This window comes from Ambystoma mexicanum, chromosome 1q (assembly GCF_040938575.1).
Source record: "Ambystoma mexicanum isolate Mex_15411 chromosome 1q, UKY_AmexF1_1, whole genome shotgun sequence".
Lineage (NCBI taxonomy): Eukaryota > Metazoa > Chordata > Amphibia > Caudata > Ambystomatidae > Ambystoma > Ambystoma mexicanum.
The window spans coordinates 1,189,857,474-1,189,874,989 of record NC_090922.1 but is presented as its reverse complement, the minus strand read 5'-3'; the positions used below and the strand labels follow the sequence as shown (position 1 = coordinate 1,189,874,989).

Genomic DNA, 17,516 nt, shown 5'->3' with positions numbered 1-17,516 from the left:
TATTATATTTCTACTATAAAAGAAATGAGTTCTGCCCACATTTACATCTTGGCCTGGCCATTAATCCCTGTCAAGCTATCTTCCAAATGTGTGTTGATTAATACAGACCTACCCTACATTAGAGAGTTCACCTGAAACCCACGCCAAAATGCCCATGTGTTTGAAGCATATTTTTATTGGATCTTCGGAAGTGTAAATAGAATATTATTTTCTTGAGCGTCAATAGAATATTTCCTGAAGTACAGATGTTGGGAATTTTCCCTAAGGACGTCTCACCGTTTGTCCTCCCCCTCCTCTTACGAGATCCCGCAACCCCCCTATATGGTCGCTGAAAAACATTGAGGTCTTGGTACTTGCCCATCAACAGTCCAAGATCTACAAACATAAATATGATACTCAATCAGAGGTGCCAGCACGCAGCGTGACTAGTTTCCTGGAGAACTGCCTGGTTAAACATCTTGGCGCCTTGTCACAGCACAGGTAGAAGAGAGCTGGATTATGTAGAGAACACAGGCATCAGATTCGGATCACCTCCAACAGTACAAGAATCGTTCAGAAATCATTAAAAAAAAGGCTCACATACAAAATAGATTGTACACGTTTTACATCTGCACACACAATATGCAACAAAAACCGTGAGCTGAGCACCGTTTCATAGATTTGGAATGAGGGGTAATGCTCATCCTCAGTGTAACAGGGCCGACTCTGCTTTTCTGGCCACTGCTCCGCATTCACAGCTGTTCCCGACTGCTATGATGATGAGAGTGCACATTTTCTTGCATGTGGTACAGCAAAGGGTTAACATGTGTTGTGGCGTTCCAAATGTTATGCATGGTGCACATAAAAATAAGCTTTAGGCCTTTGTCAAAAAAATGACTTTGAGGCCTGTTACATTAACGCACAGGTTCTTCAGGGAATGTCAAATTGCTGAAAGTACTGCATTGTATTAAGGTGAATTTCAAGTTGTACCATGCCAGGTGTCAAATATTCAACTACTATTGGATTCGAGGCTAAACTAATAATACATTCTGGTATTTGTAGTTGCCCATTTATAAACTGTATAAACAGGAATGCAAAATGAAGTGCTAACAGTGGTAGCATATATAGATTGTAATTGGAAAACTCTTCTTAATGAAACAAGAATGTGAATAAGTAGGCGTGTGGGAAAGGAGGACAATGCTTTGTCTGTATTACTATCTTTATCATTTCCACATTTGTAGTTATTTTGCATGTCGATCACTGTTATATAGCAAAAAGAAGAAATGTGCCTATGTTTGTATGTACGTATGGGATATGATATGATTTGCTATTTATAACACGCCTTTAGACAAGTGTTTCTATATCCCACAAGACAAGGTGGGGAAGACAGAGGGATGACCTTACTAGGCCTTGTGACATTCAGATCGTGCAAGCGCAACAGCAAGTACAGGGGAGATGGAGTGGGGGTAGTGCAGGGAAGGGGTACAATGGAGAAGTGCAGTCAGGGCAGCAGGGCTCTGAGTAAGTGTGAGGACGGCAGAGGACTACAGGGGTGCAGTCCCAGACTGGAAGTGCTGAGTAGACTAGAAGGCAGTGTAGTGTGACTGGTCAAGCGGTTGAGGGGGGCGTGGTACCCTGTGTGACTCTGAGGGCAACCACGCCACCAGTCAGGACTAGCAGGCAGGTGGATTAGCAGGTTAGAAGGCCAGATAGACATTAAAGAGCCAGGGTGATAGGATAAGGTAACACCACATGTGGAAAGAGAGGTGGTGGAGAGAAAGGACCGAAGTTGGACCTGGGAGGGTTGCTTCAGGAGGAAGGAGTTCAGCCATGCCAGAGCTTGACCAGTGATGCCAAGGTTCACACTGAGATGGTTGATCAGGGTGGCATGATTGACTGTATCAAAGGTAGAGGAGAGATCAAGGAGGATGAGGACAGAGTGAGAGCTGGAGTCAAGGTTATAGAGCAGATCTTCACGGGAGTACAGGAGGCCAGTTTCCGTGCCTCTGGCCGATCTGAAGCCAGAACTGATGGTCATGGGGATAGCAAGCAGATTCAGTGTGGAGGTACAGCTGAGAGATGGCCAATTTTTCACGGATTTTTCCTACGAAAGGAGTGACTGAGATCGGGCGATAGTTGGCTGGGCAGAAAGGATCAGCAGAGGGCTTTTTCAGGACGGGGTGCAAGAGGGAGTGCTTGAGTAGGTAGGGGAAAGATCCAGTGGCGAAGGAATGACTGCAGAAATCAGCCAATGCTGGAGCCAGCAAAACAATGTTGTCCTTAATGGTTGTGGAGGAGCAGGTGAAGCACCTGTTTAGCTGAAACTTGCATAGACCGCACTTGTGTAGAAACATCATCAGGTGTTATAGGAGAGCGGGAGGAGAAGAGGAGAGGAGAGGGAAGGGTGGCCGAAGTGGGCCTAAGAGAGGTAGCGGGAGAAAGAGACAAGGAGAGGAGGATAGCATGGACAGAATATCCTGAGTTTTAGTGGTGTTAGGAGAAGCCAGAGCCGTACAGAGGACCTGGGAGGGAACAGGAAATGTAGAAACTGCAGTTGGTTTGTCCGGCTCCTTGCAGATTTTAAAAGGTTCGGCCATGCCGTTATAAGCAGCAGAGATGCAGACTTGAATGTGGGCTCTCTTCTTGGAGAAGACCGAGAGTCTGTATTGCCTTTGAAGCAGGCGGCAGTCCAGTTTGTCAGAGGTTTGTGCCCGTAGCCCTCCACTTCCGCTTGGCTGCTCTGTACTTGGATTACAGAGCATCCAGGGCAGAGTCATACCAATAATTGCACTTAGAGGCAGGCTTCAGACAGGTCCTCGTGACAGGGGCAAAGATATCGAGAGCATTGGAGATAGGGAGATGAAGGTTGGAGATGGCTGTGTCAGAGTGGGAGTCAGCCACAGGGATAGGAGGAAGAGAGAAAGTAGTGGCAAAAGTGGCAACTGACACCTGCTTCATAGGTCGAATGACCATAAAGGAAGGTGTCAGTGCTGGGGTAGGATTTGCCAGAGAGACAGACAGTTTCAGATGAGAGGAGCTATATCGTGCACATCAAGCAACTAAGCTCTGTACAAAACATTGTGAACATGTAGAGAGATACCACTAGGCAGATAGAGCCAAGGGACATGAGGCAAACTAAGAGGGTTTATGAAGCCAAAGGAGATGGTGAAACAATGTAATGTAATGTGATGTTACAGCACCTGGTATGTGAGCAATCAGGAATTCATAGTGTGCAATGAATGGGTGCCCAGAGTTTTGTCTATGATAATTAGAACAAGGGAGCATAAAAGACCTTAAACTAAACATGGGGGGGGGGCAATATTGTAGGCATTGCTACATGCCATCTGATACTTGAACAAACCTAAGAGGTGATTTGCCCAAATGTATATGTTTGGAACAAATGAGAAGATAAAGTGTGTAGAAGGCAAGGCCGTCTACAGACTGGCAATGAGTCGAAGTGTGGAGGTATGACGGCCTTTTGCAAAACATGGGGAAAGACGATCAATATTGTAGGAATAGCTACAGCCCATCAAAGTCTTGACGACCCTCCGCTTCTCCAGACGATGAGCAGCCCACGTGCATATGTTTCGAGTGATGGAGAAGTTACGATGTTTAGAAGGTAATGCCTTCTACAGACTGGCGATGAATGTGAGTGTGGAGCTATGATGGCATCAACAGACCCCTCAGTGTGAAGGGCCAAAGTCCTCAGACGTATCCTCACCACAGACACCTCAGTGTGAAGGGCCAAAGTCCTCAGACGTATCCTCACCACAGACACCTCAGTGTGAAGGTCCAAAGTCATCAGACATATCCTCACCACAGCCACCTCAGTGTGAAGGGCCAAAGTCCTCAGACATATCCTCACCACAGACACCTCAGTGTGAAGGGCCAAAGTCCTCAGACATATCCTCACCACAGATAACAATAACAAGCCGAGGCTGTAATTGGTGGGGCGCCAGAGTCATCGCGCTATGATAAAGTGATGGGAAAATTGTATACTTGTCTAAGAAAATAATTTGTCAAGATGTTGTCAAGATTGCTAATAAGATGTGATGACCACCATCTATGGTCTTTGTCAATCACATGCATATGTACAGATCTACATACATGAAAAGACATGCTCTTGCTCTTTACTGATCCTTTAGATCACAAAGGAAAGATAAATGTCCTCTTTCTAAGAGATCACTAGGTCCGCTGTGTCCAATCCCATAATAATATTAAGAGTGGCTGAAGTTAAATAATGGACTTACTAAATTGAGCTAGAGACAACAGCCTTAGGGATTGCTTTGCAGATACTGTGTGAGCAATTTTAAACATCTAGAGCAGAAACGATATTGTAATTCATTTGGTTAAATGTGTCTGATTCTAAAAGCCCTAGTAATCAATTTGTCATTAAAATGTTATGTTTGCAGATTGAAGAATTTACCGTTCAGTTTTACAAAATTGAAAGAGCTTGCAGCGCTGTGGCTTTCCGACAACCAGGTAATTTCCTGCAACACTTTTCTTGTTAGAGATGGTGAGAATGGAATGTGAAACATAAATGGAATGCCATCCAAGTGCTGCATCTTTTTAAAATGTATTTTCAATCTCCATACAATCAGTATGCACAGGCAGTGCCTGAGAACATTATCACCAGACTTCAGTAATTGCAATCAGACACAAATAATTGAATGCGATTTCAGAATATATGTTTAGCATTTTTACATCCAGGAAAACATGATCCTGCCCTTCTGAACTGTGTAAATTAAGTTTTTAACACTGACTGATTTGCCTGGCAGCATGGTGTTATCTCTAGACATCAGAGCACGTGAAGTTTCCCATATTAAGAGAGTTGGATTGCTACAGAATTTTGTTGTCTATAGTGATTCATGCTAAAATTCTCCAGCCCCTGTGCACTGTAATAACAGGTGTTATTATTACTCAATTTGAGAATAGAATAGGCCTTATTAGCCAACAAGCACACGTCATGATTTTGCATTCCCGCAATTCATTGCTCAGTGGTTAAGACTTGGAGATGAACGTCCATGGATGGCTACTTGGTGGCACTCTGGGATGTGGGCTTGTGAACTGCAATGGCCCATTCTACCCTCATATTTGAGAGTGAAGGGTTTGTTCATACATTTCTTAAGCCCACCATAACTTTGATGGTGTTTGGAAATGATTACTCAATGTAATGTTATTCACTGTAATGACCTTGAAAGGATAAACAGTCGGGCTTGACACAGGATTTCAAATGCAGCTGACCCTCATGTCTCCGGCAAGCATACATTCCTGTAATATACCCATCCAATTACTGTATGAGCAGAATTGCAGTGCACTACAGCCTTTCTGTGATCGGTCGTTCGGCTTGAGTCCCACCTGGCTCCAACGAGTAGTGTGTGGGGGAGACAGCACACACTCATGCTCTCACTAGCTCCTTTCCCCCTGGCAGAGACGTCCTCTCATTGATAATGGAAAAGGATGAGGTCAGGTAGGAAGGGCTGGAAGGATGCGTAGAATCAAGGACAATAAATACTGAGTACATTATATCATAATTGGGATGCAGGAAGGAAATAGTGGTGAAAATATGGGGAGAAGCAGACAATGGTGTTTTCTTGCACCCATCAATATAGTAAGTGCAATTATAATTCAGGAAAAGAGGAAATAAGAGTGTTGTTTTCTGCTAGCACATGAATGCATTACAACAAAAAATTTATATGGGATAGCAGATGATCTGCTCACGTGACATATTTTTAAATTTTGGTATCTTCTTTAATACTGACACCCTCCTAACGGCCACTTTAGGACTCCAGATTAGATACGAGCATGTTAAGTGAAATTATATGTTATGCCTATGCAAAAAGTCATCAATGAGTCCGACTTCCTTGTACCTTAAGACAGGGAGATAGGGCAGTGCTCAGTACGAGGTTAAGAAATGTGGTCAAGCCACAAATGAAATACCATTAGAGTGTAGGGGAGGTGAGTCCCTCGCTAAGTTTTCTTAGACTGCTGTATCCTGCATTAGCAACGTATCTACTGCCTCTCAGATGTGGTTATAAATTGAATGGTTAGGGAACGAGTCTTGCATTAAGGCCTGCTAAATAGACTAAGCTTCAGTGTATTTTATTCTGACCACCATGTAGAGCCTCACAGTCATGTTGATCATTGTTTGTTTTAAATGTAGCTTTTACTTTAAGGTTTTTATTAAGTTTCACTTCAGTTTACAAAATGAGAAGGACAAACTGCAGTAACTGGCATCATCGCTCCATGAACATTGATCTAGAAACCACACAAGATGTAGGTTTTTGTACCTTTTAATTAGCTAAACAGAACACGAGCGACAACCCCATGAGGAAAGAACAACAGCAAACATTTCTAACACTACCAACAACCTTACCCACCTAGAAAGGACGTAAGGTACAGGCGTAGGTTGCAAGTAAATCGATCTGAAAGGACTAGGTTGCAGCAACGACAAACTGGGATAAAAGGGTGTCCAAATACAAAGATAGAAACACAAAGAGTAGCTGCCTTCGCATAATGACAGAGAGATGAGACAGCCTTATCTACTGAAACTTAATCACTGAAAGGAAGACGACCTTCTCTAAATCACGAAGGAAAAACAATAGGAGTGTCCATTTCTCCTGACAAGGCTACTAACCAACCCCCCAAAAAACTACTAAAAAACTCACCACTCCTCACACACCTCTCACACTCTAACCAAACACAACCACACCTCTTAAAACTGCAGCAACCCGCACGCACTTCACCATACCGCAACAAACAACACACCAAACAGACCCCACAAAACAGCACATGATGGACTAAGAACCAAATAACACACCAATAAGCTCGGCGAACGGTGTTAACCGAACTGAATCTGCCAACAGTACTTCACAGCTCCCTTGCTCTTCTCCATAAATGATGAACCCATATGCATGCATACTCTAGGCCGAACCCCGACCCTCACCCAAAATGATTTGTCTCACAACATTTTGTCAAGTGTTGGCAATAAAAGGCAGCAGGATTTTATTGTACAGATATGGTTATGCAGATACACAAATAATCACATATCATAATAATATCATACTTTTGGGCACCGGGTCCCAAGGTTACCCCCTCTGGTCCGTGCCACCTTCTCATGTCCCATGACTCGTTGTGGACACCGTACAGTGCCCTGTACTACTTTTCCTTTGTTCTTCTCCCTTATTTGGAGGGTGGGAGGGTTTTGTGGTAAAGAAGCAAAGTGTGGAAGACACTGAGTGAACAGCGAACCTACTGTCAGTTTGGGTCCCCATTCAGGGTCCACAAACAGATTGTGTTTTCTTAGAGCATTCTGCTCTTATTTATAAGACCCTGGGAAGCCCTGTCTTTGATGTGTATAGTAGTGGGGGCTGTGCACCAGCCCCCAGCCGGATAGCCGACATGTCTGGCCCCCTGAGGAGGGGGCAGGTCTTTGAACCTGGGCCCTGCGTGCCTGTTGGTTTTCCGTAGGTGCTTAGCACCTTGTTGTTTGGAGGTAGGGCGAGGCACGTGTTCGCACCTCACCCTTCCTCGGCATTGTGTGACAGAGACAGCATGTCTCTGCGCTTGTGGGGGAGAGGAGCAGGCGTGGGTGCGGGAGCTGCCCCTCTCCTAGCCTGCCGAATGGTAACATCATTTACTCTGCCTCGACTTGGGAGGCCCTGTCATTGCCCATGACTGATGAACCCATATGCATGCATACTGTAGGCCGAACCCTGACCCTCACCTGAAATGATTTGTCTCACAACATTTTGTCAAGTGTTGGCAATAAAAGGCCGTAGGATTTTATTGTACAGATATGGTTATGCAGATACAAAAATAATCACATATCATAATAATATACTTTTGGGCACCGGGTCCCGAGGTAACCCCCTCTGGCCCGTGCCGCCACACACGGGCAGGTTACCGGCTGGCCGTGTTCCCCTGAAAGTATCTCCTAATAACAGCCTCTAGATGCGAGAGTTGCCATGATTTCTCGAAAGAAATGTTCCATGCCTTGGATTGATAGGTGAGTGCCGTCATTGTGAAAAAGATCCGGGTCACCCAGGGTAATCGCCGGGTGTTTTATGAAACCCAGCCCTCTCGCTGTACAGAATTTCTCTAACCCCCTGTTGAGTTTTCTTCTAGCAATGTCTACGGCTTTGTAACAGTGGGCCCACAGCCATTTCTTTCTGGGAAGAATGGCCGAAAAATATATTTCCATTTCCTACCAGTTGTGGGAAATGCACGCCAGGGAGGAGCAGATTTTCTCCGATAGGTTTCTCCTTCCTGAGTTCACCAGGTCATTGCCCCCTAAATGTATTATGAGAAATTTGGGCGGGTCTCTGTATGCGACCAGCTCTGCTAATGTTTCGTGGATGTCGGTCCACCGTAGGCCCCTGTAGCCCCACCATGAAGCGATGGTGTTTATAAAAGGCGGACCTTCTTTGGTTTCTTCCGTCCATCGGCCTGTTCTTAAAACGAATGAGTGGCCGACAATCCATGCTGAGTTGAGCGAGGTCTTCCCGACGCCTGTAGGTTCTGCAGGGGGGGAGGGAAAGGAAGAGAAAAGGTGGGGATGGCTATATTAGCTGTGGTCTGATGTATCTTTTGTAGCAATCTGACTTCCATCCCCCTATGTTTTTTAGTTGTAATGGAGCCAGGCCTCCTTGCCATGATGAGGTAGCTGTACCTATTCTGAAGGAATGGGTGCCAAAGTCCTTGGGGTCCCACGCCGCAGTGCTGATTGCTTTCATCAGTACCCCTTTAAATTGGTAGCGGCTTAGTGCGAGGCATCCCTGTGGATCAGGAAACTCCCCCCAACCTTGGGCCTTTGTGCGTAATAGAGGTTGGTGATGCATACTGGGCAGTTTGTAGCATCATCGATACAACAAATGGTAATGGTTCTTTTGGCCCCAGTTTTTGACTGTTGGATTTCTATGTTGACGCTGTCTTGTCTGACCCTGACCTCCATAACACCTAAACCGTTTGTGGCCTTGGTGCTGGAGGCGATAAGCTCTCCCACTCGAAAAGCCCCAAAATAGGTCAGAAAAAATGCTGTTTTGAATAATATGATCTCATAAGGGTGCCAGCATATGCTTTCTAAAAGGTCTCCTATTTTTACCAGTTTGTTGAAATCAAGGGGGCGGCAGGTGTCTACCTGGGACCCTTCTGCTCTGGCCCATCCTTTCATGGCGTAGGAAATGAGAGCGTTCTGGGTGGGGTCTGAGTCACCCCGTAATTTTCAGAAATATGAGATTGCCACTAAGTGTCTTTAGCCCAGTCCCTTTTAAAGCCCTGCTCGTACGCCCATTTCAAGACTGTTTCTATGTCTTTAATCGTTATTAACTCGACATGGTTTAAACCTGTGGCTCTAAATACTGTTTGAAAACACTTACTGTACTGAGCTGCTGTACTGCTTGCCAGGGCTTTCTCTGCTATCTCTATTAAGAAACCTGTGACAGGGTTCTTATTTTCTATTGGCAGGGGGTTGTTGGCACCCGTCCTAAAGGTGCCTGTATCACGTTGGACATCCCGACCTAGGCTCTCTGCCGCTGGCGTTGATATTGGTATTTTGTTGGCACCCATTTTTGAGGTGCCTGTTCTTTGAGTACCCCGGCCATTGCTCTTTGGCGCCGGCGTTGATGCCCAACTTTTTGAGGCCCCCATTTTCGAGGAACCTGCTTTTTGTTGAGCACCACGGACATTGCTCTTTGGCGCCAGCGTTGATGCCTTTATTTTGTTGACACCTGTTTTTGAGGTGCCTGATTCTTGATGGGCAACCTAACCACTGCTCTTTGGCGCAGGCGTTGGTGCTGTTATTTTTGAGTTCCCATTATTGCCCAGCATTCTGCTGGTATTGGCGTCATCTCCTCCTGGGCGTGCGGCGCTAGCTCTCGGAATCTTGGCCACTGAAAGCGAGATAAAGCATCTGCCTTATTATTGTCTGCTCCTGCAATGTGCTTTGCTTTCACCACAATGTTTTTTGGAGTGTGACCGCTGGAATGGCTCGTAGGACTTTCAGCACTAAAGGGCATTTAGTGGATCTTCTGTTTATGGAGCCTACCACTGCCATGTTGTCACACCAGACCAAAAGTTCCTAGTTTGCTAGCTGCCTGCCCCAGATGTGTAAAGTAAGCCAGATGGGAAATATTTCTAGGAGGGTGATGTTTCTTGTCCACCCCGCAGCTTGCCATGTCATGGGCCACTGTCCTGCCACCCATTCCGCTTCTAGTATGGCTCCAAAACCCCTGCTCCCGGCTGCATCGGTGAAAAGGACCCTTTTTGTCGAAGTGTTCAAGGGCGTACGCCAAAGTGTTGTCCCGTTAAAATCTTTAAGGAAATTTCCCCAAATTCCTAGATCTTGTTTCACCTCTGCACCTAGTCGGATGTGTAGGTGGGCAGGGGTGGACTGGGAACCAAAAGACACTTTGGTAATAATGTTTAAAGTGGCCCCATATTACACATTTTGAGCAATCCCAACATTTTTCCTATGAGAAAATGTGAAAATAAAATACAAAAGAGACCCAAGGTGCAGAGGTCCACTGGGAAATTTCCAGAGTTCCCTGTAGGCCAGTCCAGCCCTGTAGGTGGGGTTTGATGTAAGATTTGATTTTTAGATCCAGACTTCTGGAGAATTCCCTCCTTTGAGGGATAATTCGGGCTGCTAAGTTAAGGCTTCCCGCTAGTGACTGGATTTCTTTCTCTGTGCCTTTGTTTTTTGTTGTCAAGCTTTGTATTTTTTCTAGGAGTTCTGCTATTTATGTTTCTGGAATTTTGCATAGGCTTTTCGCTGAGTCGATTTCAATGCCTAGAAAAATTATGTTGGTGGCTGGTTTTGTCGTTTTTACGGCTGCCAGGGCGATGCCCCATTGCACGGCCCTTTCCTCTAACTTTGCCAGGGCTCTGCTGCATTCTTCAGAGTTTGCCGGCCCCATTACCATGAAATCGTCAAGGTAGTGTACTACCCTGGACCCTGGTCTCTGTTTTTGAAAGGACCATTGAAAAAAGGAACTGAATTGTTCAAATAGGGCGCAAGATACTGCGCATCCCATGGGGAGGCACCTGTCTACATAGAATTTATTATTGAAAGTGAAACCTATCCATTGCTGTGAGTCTGGGTGGACCGGCAGCAATCTGAAAGCAGATTCGATGTCCAGTTTGGCAATCAGGGCGTTCGTGTCGCATTCCTGTATGAGTCTTACCGCTTCTTGAAAGTGCGTGCACGAAACCGCTGATTCCCTGTGCGGAATCCCGTCGTTTAGCGATCGGCCTTTGGGATAGGATAGATGATGAATTAGCCTCATTTTCCCAGGTTCTTTTTTGGAGAACCAGACCTAGCAGTGATATTATATAATCTTTGAGGGGCATGCAGTCCCAAGGTCCCGCGATTCCGCCTAGTAGTAATTCCTTCTCAATTTTGCTTGCAACCATTTGTGGGTTGTCCCTGGCTGACTTTAGGTTGTTTGGGACATTCAGGAACCCGCTGCCCTTGAAGGGGATGACAAAACACTGGCCGGATAGCTGACATGTCTGGGCCCCTGAGGAGAGGGCAGGTTTTGAACCTGGGTGCGCGCCTGTTGGTTTTCCGTAGGTGCTTAGCACCTTGTTGTTTGGAGGAAGGGCGAGGCGCGTGTTTGCACCACACCCTTCCTCGGCATTGTGTGACAGAGACAGCGTGTCTCTGCGCTTGTGGGAGAGAGGAGCAGGCATGGGGGTGGGAGCTGCCCCTCTCCTAGCTTGCCGAATGGTAACATCATTTACTCCGCTTCGACTTGGGCGGCCCTGCGTCATTGTCCAAACCTTGTCCTACTAACACGCCTTTTTGTTTCAGATCCGCCAGAGCGCCAGGGGACCACTCTGGTGGTGATAACACAAGCCAATGCGGTGACTATAGCAAGAGCGATAGCCAGTGCTAAATTGGATTATTGCAGTAGTCTTTTAGCTGGTCTTATTAAATCAGAAATGAATAGACTACAGGTAATTCAAAATGGTGCTGTGAGGGTGGTCATGGGCCTTGCTAGACGTGACCATGTCTCGGAGGCTGGAAAAGATTTGCAATGGCTCCCGGTGGAGGCTTGAATACATTTATGCCTCCTAATGATCACGTTCAAATGCACTCTTGACATGCCTTGTTATTTGCAGGTTTTTATTGAGGAAAGGGTTGCGAATAGATTTCTCAGATCTAATAATCAGAAATGATTAACGATTCCCAGATGTCGAACTAGGAAGACAGAAAAAGGAGCTTTCTCTATTGCTGCTCCAAAGGCATAGAATGATCTTCCACTTGACCTTAGGTCTAAGAATAAGCTTGAACCATTTAAGCGAAAGTTAAAAACATGGTTGTTTGCATAGTTCGCATAGTTTTCTCCATACTCCACAACAGCATTTCGTCTGTACTGACCTCCGTTTTTCTGAGCTTTTTTTGTTTGTCAGCACCCTCACGCCTAAGGGTCCAAGGTCTGCGCTATATAAATAAATATAGCGCGCGGTACAAATATCTATAACATTAACTGAAAATACTGTGAAATGCATTTGCTTTCAAAGTCCCACAGACATCTTCATAAGATGGTGCAGAGTGAAATGATTGGTATGGGGAAATCCACAGGCAATTCATTCTCAAAGCTGTGAAATAGAGCCTTTTAAACTTCGTTGGCTGAAGGAACAGTATACATGCAATGCAGGTCTGGAATTGCTGTTTTATGTAGAAGACCATACATATGCTGAAAGCAGGGAACACATGTAGGGGCTGATTCATGGAATTATATGCGCTGAAAAACAGGGATTTGTGCGCCATTCTGCCCGCAAATTCCCATTTGTTAAACAGGGATTTGCGGGCAGAATGGCATACAAATCCCTGTTTTCGGTGCAAATCATTCCATGAATCAGCTCCATAATAGTTTAAAAACAATCCACATTTGTAGCTGGGAGTTGCATTTAAAGAAAGCAGATCCTTTTCACATGTTACTGTTGGATGCAGTATGTCGCATAATTTGAGGCGCAGGCACTCCTAAAGTGGGCCCTAGTCATTTCCTAAAATGAATGATGTTATTTTGCACATTTCCAGTAGAGAGTTACACTTTCAGAAAAAAATCTTGTTCACATTCAGCTGTTGAATGTAATACGTTTTCAAAGTTAGGTACAGGCAGTCTTAATGTGCACCTCAGTAATTTGCTTCAATGACTGATGTTATTTTAAAATACATATTTAAGGGAAAGGTTTATGAACACATCATTTGGATGCAGGGTCAATATTGCAATTCCCTCACACAGAGTTTAAAACATTGTTTTTGCAGCCACTATGTACTGTCAGGACATTGTAGTGAGGAAATCAGTGATAGCAGCGCGCGGTGTGTTCCCCCCTCTGCCCGCTCCTAGGAATCCCTTGAGCCTCTATATGGAGGATTGTAACAAGCGTGGCCATTTAAGCCCACGGCCTGGTAGCCAGGCAGTAAATAATTCCATATCTGAGCCAAGGGATGCTCTCTTGTGATCTGGACTTGGATTAGCAGCCACTTCTCTGCCGTTTAATAGGGACCGTGTGACAGAGGTCCTTTCCCTAAGCTCTCTCAGGAGTCAGAGGTTGCATCGAGTTAATCCTACCACGGTCAAGGATTAGAGGTACGCCTCCAGTACTTTCCATGATCTTACCTGCCGTTAACGAACAGGCTAACCATTCCAGCATCAATGCCAAGGGTCAAGACATGGAAATACCCCCTGTAACTCTGGCACTTGACCACAATCATGACCATAATCCCAATGCAGGCATCCGTGCGGAATGTGCGAAAAACTCCAAATGCCAAGAATCAAAGATATCAGCACCCATGACTTCATCATGAACAAACAAAACTTTGTCATTTCTAACATTGGTAAAGTAGCTAGAAGTGAGGCTAGAGAAGCCATACGCAATACATTTTTTAAGCATGGTTGCACCAACGCACAGGCCCAGGTGTTGTTACATCGTCCGATTTGAAGGTCATACATCAAATTGACTTGAGCGAGTGATGCTCCTCACCAAACAGTGATTGTGTCATCGTGGGCTGCGGGTCTAGTACGCTACCACACTTTCCCAGTATTTGCATTTATTTACCGAAAGGGGGTACAAATTGGAAATTAATACTTTAATTGCACTGCTAGTTGAGTCGAGGATGAAAAAATAGGGCAGCTGCACACCTATGAAAGTAGAGGTTGACCCATAAATCTCTCCACATTTAAATGAAACAAACATACTTCCCAGGTTGTGCGCTTAGCCTAACAAATAATACACCAAATAACTGGTTGAAAAATTCCTCAAAGATGGTTATGTTGCATGAAAATTCATGAATTGCTTGACTGTTCAATATCTGGTTGACTGAGTCATACATTTGAATTTACTGGAATCTATGAGTCCCTTCGTAAGATAATAGATGAGAAATACATTTATGAGTAATGTCTTTAAAATGACCGAAAGTCGAAACACGTGTTAGCAAGATTGAACAGTCAAGCAATTAATACATTTGCATAAAAAATAAGCCTCTTTGAGGAATTTACCAACCAGTTATTTGGTGGATTATTTGTTAAGATAAGTGCAGAACCTGGAAAGTGTGTTTGTTTCAACGACATAAAGTATAGGCCACATGTAGTCGCCAAGCATTCAAGTGATTAAAAGCAGTATTTGTTCCTGTACAGGCATTGTTCTGCCCTCCCATTTATAACGAGCATGGCATATGCTTCTGTGTACCAATGGACATTCATTGTTCAGTTTCTCACATGTCCTGAGATGTATTTTCCTCAGCAGCGTGAAAGGGAGCAGGGAGCGTACATGTGCTGTATGTATGTATCATAGTCTACATGTTTAAGCATATGTAGGTCACTAACGGGATTATTCTGTGAAATTTACCAAAAAAATTTCCTTAGTTTATTCATCAGTGTTCCATTTTGTAATGACCGTTATGCGTACATAAATCATTCTTTAACATGGAATAATTAAGTAAGGGACGGAGGATTCATACACACGTTTCAGAGGTTACTCAGAGGTTAAAAAAGACACAAAATTGAGTATGCAAAAAGAAGGGCCTGAGCAAGTCGTACATGTTGAAGATCTGAAAATATTCTTTATAAAAACAGAAGGACATGGCATTAAGTGGAATAAATTAACTAGAAATCAGTGCATTCACATACCAGAATGTCACTACGAGTTGTCTCATAACAGTCACACTATTTAATGGGCCTCATTATAAGTTGGGCAGTGAGGTCAAATGTGGAGGTAATACCATGTATCGCCGCATTACAGCACCGCCCTATATGAGTTTTGGGGTAAGGAGGAGGAAAAACCTCCATCAGAAGCTGGAGGTATTTCTGCCACCTTACCGTCCAAAATCGGGCACTTTGTAGGTTTTACCGCCGGTGGTAATACCCCCAAAATTCCCCATGGAGTCCTCTGGAATCAAATTAATGGGGAATAACACAGCCTACCACCACTTGTAATCCGGTGGTAATACCGCAGGACCAAGTGGCACTAACAGTAATACAGTTTGGTGGTATCTCAGCAGATTTACTGCCGAGATACAACCAACCACCAAACTGATAATGAGGTCCAATGACTGAAAACATTAATATTGCATTGATTCTGGGGAAGGTCAGTGACAAACTATGTGCATATTATTATGTTTTTAATGAAGTTTTATACTGCGCCATTTACCACTGTATTACACTCATTAGAGAAAGCTAGCTCGTGTTTATCCAGGAAATTGCTGCACCTGTATGTTGTAATAACAGTTTCAAATATCAAAATAAAAGAATGTACATACAAATCCATGGTGGTAGAACACATTGGAGCACAGAAGATATGACGCTTGCTGCAGCAATGTTTCTGGTTGCATTTTTTATGGATGATGAAGTTGTTGAGGTGCTGCATGTTTCCTCACCTCGACAGCAAGCATCTGTCTGCCCCCTCTAAACCCATGACGGCACAGAACCAAGGGGGGTAAGAGTTCTAGGGTCTCATTGGTTTATTAGGAAAACTATTATTTTAATTACTGGAAAGAGGTTAGGGAAGTAGTAACCGATAGTAAAATGGTAATTAGGTCACTTTGTTGGCATAGTCAGCAAAACACATATTCATCTATGGTGAGCAGGTGCAAGTGGATCTAGCTCACGTGGCCTTAGCCTAGCTATAACCACACATATAGATTTTGGTTGTGCACATCATTTTCGCAAAATGTTTAATCTCCACAAATTGCAGTGCTTGCTGGCCAAAGCAATCAATGGGGACTGTAAACGGTAAAGCCAAGAACACTGAATAGGTCCTGTAGTTCCCTAGGGCCACTCTATGGCCATTCAAAGCATGACACATGCTTGGCCCTAAAGGGGTCCCTGCACCCTTCTTCTTGGGGCTTCTCCTCTGTTCTTACGTTTGACTTAAGGCTTTCCCACACCTTTCTTAGCTGGTATCCCTGTGGTCTCCTCCTCTGTTCTCAAGTTCAGGTTTAAATGTTTCATGCTAGCTTTTTCTCTCTTTGTGGCAGGGACTCGACCATCAGGGTTAGCTTGTAGTTCCTGTAGCCATCTTTGGATCTCCACCTCAAGCTTTAGGTTATAGTGTGGCTTCTCTTCAACTTTGGGAGAGCCTCCTTGCTTTGACTTCTCCATTTGCCACAGGCCGGCTAAGCTTTAGAGGAGTACATCTCCTCTCTCTCTTTGGGTCCAGACTTCTCTCTGCACCACCTCTATATACCTGTTCTAGTCCTGCTCCTCCTTGGTGACACGTCACATATTCATTCCTCCTCCAACTGTGGACTCCCACCCCCTGCCTTTAGCCGAGTGTGCTTTCTTTTTGATTCCTGACCATGATAGCTCTGGCCTTGCTAGCCTCTAACTTTTCCTCCTGATTCGTCTCTACATTATTCCTCTGATGTTTCAAACAAACCTCTTCCTGATGTCTCCAGCCAACTTCCTCCTGACATCTCAAACCAGCCACACCATGATGTCTCAAACCAATGCCTCTGATGTATCAAACTAACTTCCTCCTGAAGACTATAACCAATCTCCTGCTGACCTCTCAAAACAACCTCCTCCTGTTGTCTCAAACCAGCATCCTCTTGATGATATGATAAGTCATTTATAATGCGCCTGTACACAAGTCTTTCTAGACACGACAAGACAAGGAGGGGGAAACAGAAGGAGGGCAAACAACCATCTTACTAGGCCTTGTGTCTTTCAGGTCCGCAATTGCGGGGAAGAGGGGAGGGGAGAAGTACCAAGGGGTGTGGGGGGTGAGGAGAAGGGCAGGTGACTAAATAAGTGCTGCCAGAGGATCGCTCTTAAGTGCAAATAGAAGGGACTGTAGGCTTACAGATAGAGACACTTAAGTGCTGAGGGAGCCCAGAGGCAATGCGCAGGCAACTGGACATGAAGTAGCCTTGGCCCAAGTTCAGGGGTGGCTAGGTGAACAGTGTGTGGAGCTATCAGGTACATTAACAGGGGAGAGGAAGAGTAAAGCGGAAGCAAAAAGGAAGGTCTTCAGTTACTTCCGGAACCAGAGGTGGTTCTGCTCAAGTTTGAGAGAAGCAGGGAGGCTGT

At 44.8% G+C, this 17,516-nt stretch overlaps 1 protein-coding gene across 1 annotated transcript in view; it reads left to right on the top strand.

The window, feature by feature from the left end:
* The window catches only part of LRRC7 (leucine rich repeat containing 7), a 3,010,809-nt gene that overhangs the window by 2,358,186 nt on the left and 635,107 nt on the right, over positions 1 to 17,516 (top strand). Inside the window, exon 16 of the mRNA XM_069641926.1 lies at positions 4,392 to 4,461. Coding sequence (XP_069498027.1) covers positions 4,392 to 4,461 — 70 coding nt within the window. The remainder of the gene's footprint in view (positions 1 to 4,391; positions 4,462 to 17,516) is intronic.